Genomic DNA, 3,207 nt, shown 5'->3' on the forward strand with positions numbered 1-3,207 from the left:
GGAGCATGCAGGAGGCAGCCGATCAATATTTCTCAGATCGATGTTTCTCTCTCTCCCATCCTCTCTTTCTAAAATCAATGAAAATATTTTTTTTAAAAAGTCATTGCAAAATGTTAAGAACAATGTTTGGTTTGCCTTGTCGTACAGATAGGTGAAAAGAGGTTATCTCTGATAATCTCTTGCTTTGGGCAAGGCCCCTGGTTCAAGTTTTTCTTCTAGGTAGTTAAGGGGTGGGGAGCAGAAGTTTCTCTTGAGCCCATGGCTAAAGTTGCCTTTAGATCAAAACAACCTGCATGCCACATAGGCACATCTTGCGGTGACAGCCTGAACCTCCACAGTTGACATAATAAAGAGGGCCAAGAATTCTAGGAAACAAAGATAAAGGAAGAAAGCACCAACAGAGCACCAATAAAGGGAAGAGATTAAAGCCATTTATGCTTCTCTGGCAGTTTTGCCCAACAAGACCTCAGGCAAGAAACAGGAACACTCAGCACAATTGTAGAAGTTCCTGCCCAAAGGTTGGAAAGGTGATTTAATCAGGACCTGTGTGGGAGGAAAGGTAAGGGTCCATCCTGATCACATACTGATCTCCAAGTGCATTTTATATCTGCTTTTTAGAATTGTGTGCAAGAGGGGCTCAGAAGTATTTGGAAAATGTTGAGTTCACAACTCCCACGTTCCTTAATGCTTGACTGAACAATTCAAAATGTATGGAAAAGGACAGTGTTCCGAACCAAGAATCCAAAGAACTGAAGATTTGACGGCAGCATAGCCCACAGCTTCTTTCCTTGGTGCAGCCCGGTCACCAACTTGAGCCTCATTTTCTCCATCTCTAAAAGAACAAGGTGGTGCCTCTGAGCCTGTGCTATGCCTGTGGCAGCAGATGGTCAGGGTGCAGCCTGGGCTCTACAGGCTGGAATCACATGCCCAGTGCGCACGGGAATCCTCAGCCCTGGTTTAGCACCCACCTACCTACTTCTAGTTCACCCCTCCGCCATCTCTCCCCCACTCCCATTCCAGCCCACGGCTGTGCTCTCAGCTGTGTACACATTGTTAGAACTCAAACTAAAACTCTCCCAGCGATGTCTGACATTCACGAAGAAGTCTCTTGGGGAGGGTCCGTAAAGGAGAAAGCACCACAGCGGTAGTGGTGGACTTTAAGGATGATGACAGAGAAAGAGGACAAGTTCAATGCAACTTGTAAGCTTTATCCCATTTCACCCTTTAAAAGCCCTCTTACAGTGCGTGCTCTGAAAAGAGGAAGCTGAAGAAGCTCATCGATGCTAAGTAATGTATCCAAGGGCAATGTGACGGCAAAACAGAGTGTAACCAATAAAACCATGCTCTACTGCCACTGTACAGACTCTGAATTCTAGTCATGGGCCACTTGAGTACAAGCCTGCCTCCAGGCACAAGAACAAAACCAATGTTGGTGTCTTCTCAGCTCTGGGTCCCCCGCCACCACTGTAGTGGGAACAGACCTAATGACGCTTCCTTATAGCTTCAGGGAGGCACTGCCTTGCTCCACACCTGACACAGGGCATCCAACCTTGAACACAGCACTGAACTGGCTCTTCCTGTGAGAGACCAAGAGAGAGTTCCAACCCACCACTCCAAAAAGACAACTTTTCCCAGGACTCTCCAATTTCCCACATTCCAGCCACCATTTCATACAAACCATTTCTGGGGAATGAGTTCCTTTAGCCTGTGCCTCCAGCCAGGTGACTAAACCTGTCACCCACAGAAAAGGCTACTCTTTCTTGGCTATGTCTGAGCACCTACCTAACTCTTGGTCAGGCCAACAGTTGACACCTTGAGCCCCTCTGTTTCTTGCAACACTGCAAGTTCTTTTCTGGCCCTAAATGAAATCTGTGTTTTATAACATCACTGCTCTGGGCTCCTCTGTTCTCAGTGAGACTCAGAAGGAAAGGAGAGACAACATTGACACTTTCCCTGCCATTTTTCTATCAGTACACATTTGAAGTTACAAGGGAAGTGCTTGGGCCAGGGCATGATGAAACCCGGTCTCTGCTCCTGTTCTGCCTTGACAGAGCCCCTTGTTCCAAGATTTGTAGAAGAGAAAGTAGCATGGAATGGCCCAGGGACTCTTTCCTCTAACTATGAATAAGCCTGTCTCCCTTGGGTGCCCTTCCAGGTGGAATGAGGCCAGCCCCACCCAGGCTTGCCCATCTCTATAAAGGAGCCTCCCAGGCAGCCAACCCCAGGAAGTTCCAGCCCTATTCCCTCCTCAACAATGAGGCTCTGTCTCTCTGGGTTACTCTTCCTCCTGGCGATTTCATTGCCTTCAGGTAAGATGGTGGGTACAGGTCTGACCATGAAAGTGGGTTTCTTTCAGAGACTGTGGTACTCAAAACCCTTATGGATATAAGCCCAGCAGGGGGGCACCAATATCAGATGGGCCCTCAGGCTGGGGATCTGGTTAGTGGTCTTCAGTCCCTGCCCTTTCCCTCTGTTGCTACATCCTGAAGGTCTGCCAGAACTTGAGAGAAGGGAGGCAATTTCACCACGTGCATATCACTGTTCAGCTATCCGAATTCCTGTTTCCCCTCCTCTTCCTCTGATCAACCTCAGACAGGGCAGCCCTCACTGAAATGTGGTAGGAAATGAGAGGACAGGGTCCAGAAAGTAAATCACAAAACAGTGAAGCATCCACCAGGAAGAGAGGACAGGCCTAGGATTTCACCCAGCGTCTTGAAGATTGATTTTTCTTTTTTGTGCTTTTTTATTCCCTCAGGTGATGCTCTGTTTGGAAATAATGGAGTAGAAATTCGTGCCTGCACTTCCCTTAAGGGCACATGTTTCTTCGGCTGTAAGCCGGGATGGGAATGGCTGGCATACTGCTACAGCGTATTCTCTTGTTGCAAAGAAATGAAGAAAAATAAACCCCCCCAGGCCTTTGAATACTGACTCTCACTTTCTGGGTCCATTAAAAGGATATGTGAATGGCTAAAATGATAAAATCCTCAATCTGTGTGTAAGCATCATTAATGAACCATGGGTAGCCAATGGGGCCAGACTGACCAATTTATTGGCAAAATTTCAGAAGCATTTTGTAAAGGGGCACTGTGATGAAAGGCATCTCCAGTTCTTTTTTCTGCCCTCCCATCTCCATCACTAACTCCTATTTCAAGTTCAAATTCAATTGATTAATACATACATGACTACAGGCCTAAGAATATAACATCA

The 3,207-nt window shown here is 46.8% G+C and overlaps 1 protein-coding gene across 1 annotated transcript; it reads left to right on the plus strand.

Annotated features, from left to right (window-relative positions):
• Nucleotides 1-2,254: 2,254 nt before the first annotated feature.
• Nucleotides 2,255-2,928, plus strand: DEFB136 (defensin beta 136; the record flags this gene model as incomplete). Its single annotated transcript, XM_081135431.1, has 2 exons — nt 2,255-2,309; nt 2,756-2,928. The coding sequence occupies 2 exons, from the start codon at nt 2,255-2,257 to the stop codon at nt 2,926-2,928; spliced, it is 228 nt and encodes a 75-aa protein (XP_080991557.1).
• Nucleotides 2,929-3,207: the final 279 nt, after the last annotated feature.

Source organism: Miniopterus schreibersii, assembly GCF_964146895.1.
Source record: "Miniopterus schreibersii genome assembly, chromosome: 4".
NCBI classification, from domain to species: Eukaryota; Metazoa; Chordata; class Mammalia; order Chiroptera; family Miniopteridae; genus Miniopterus; species Miniopterus schreibersii.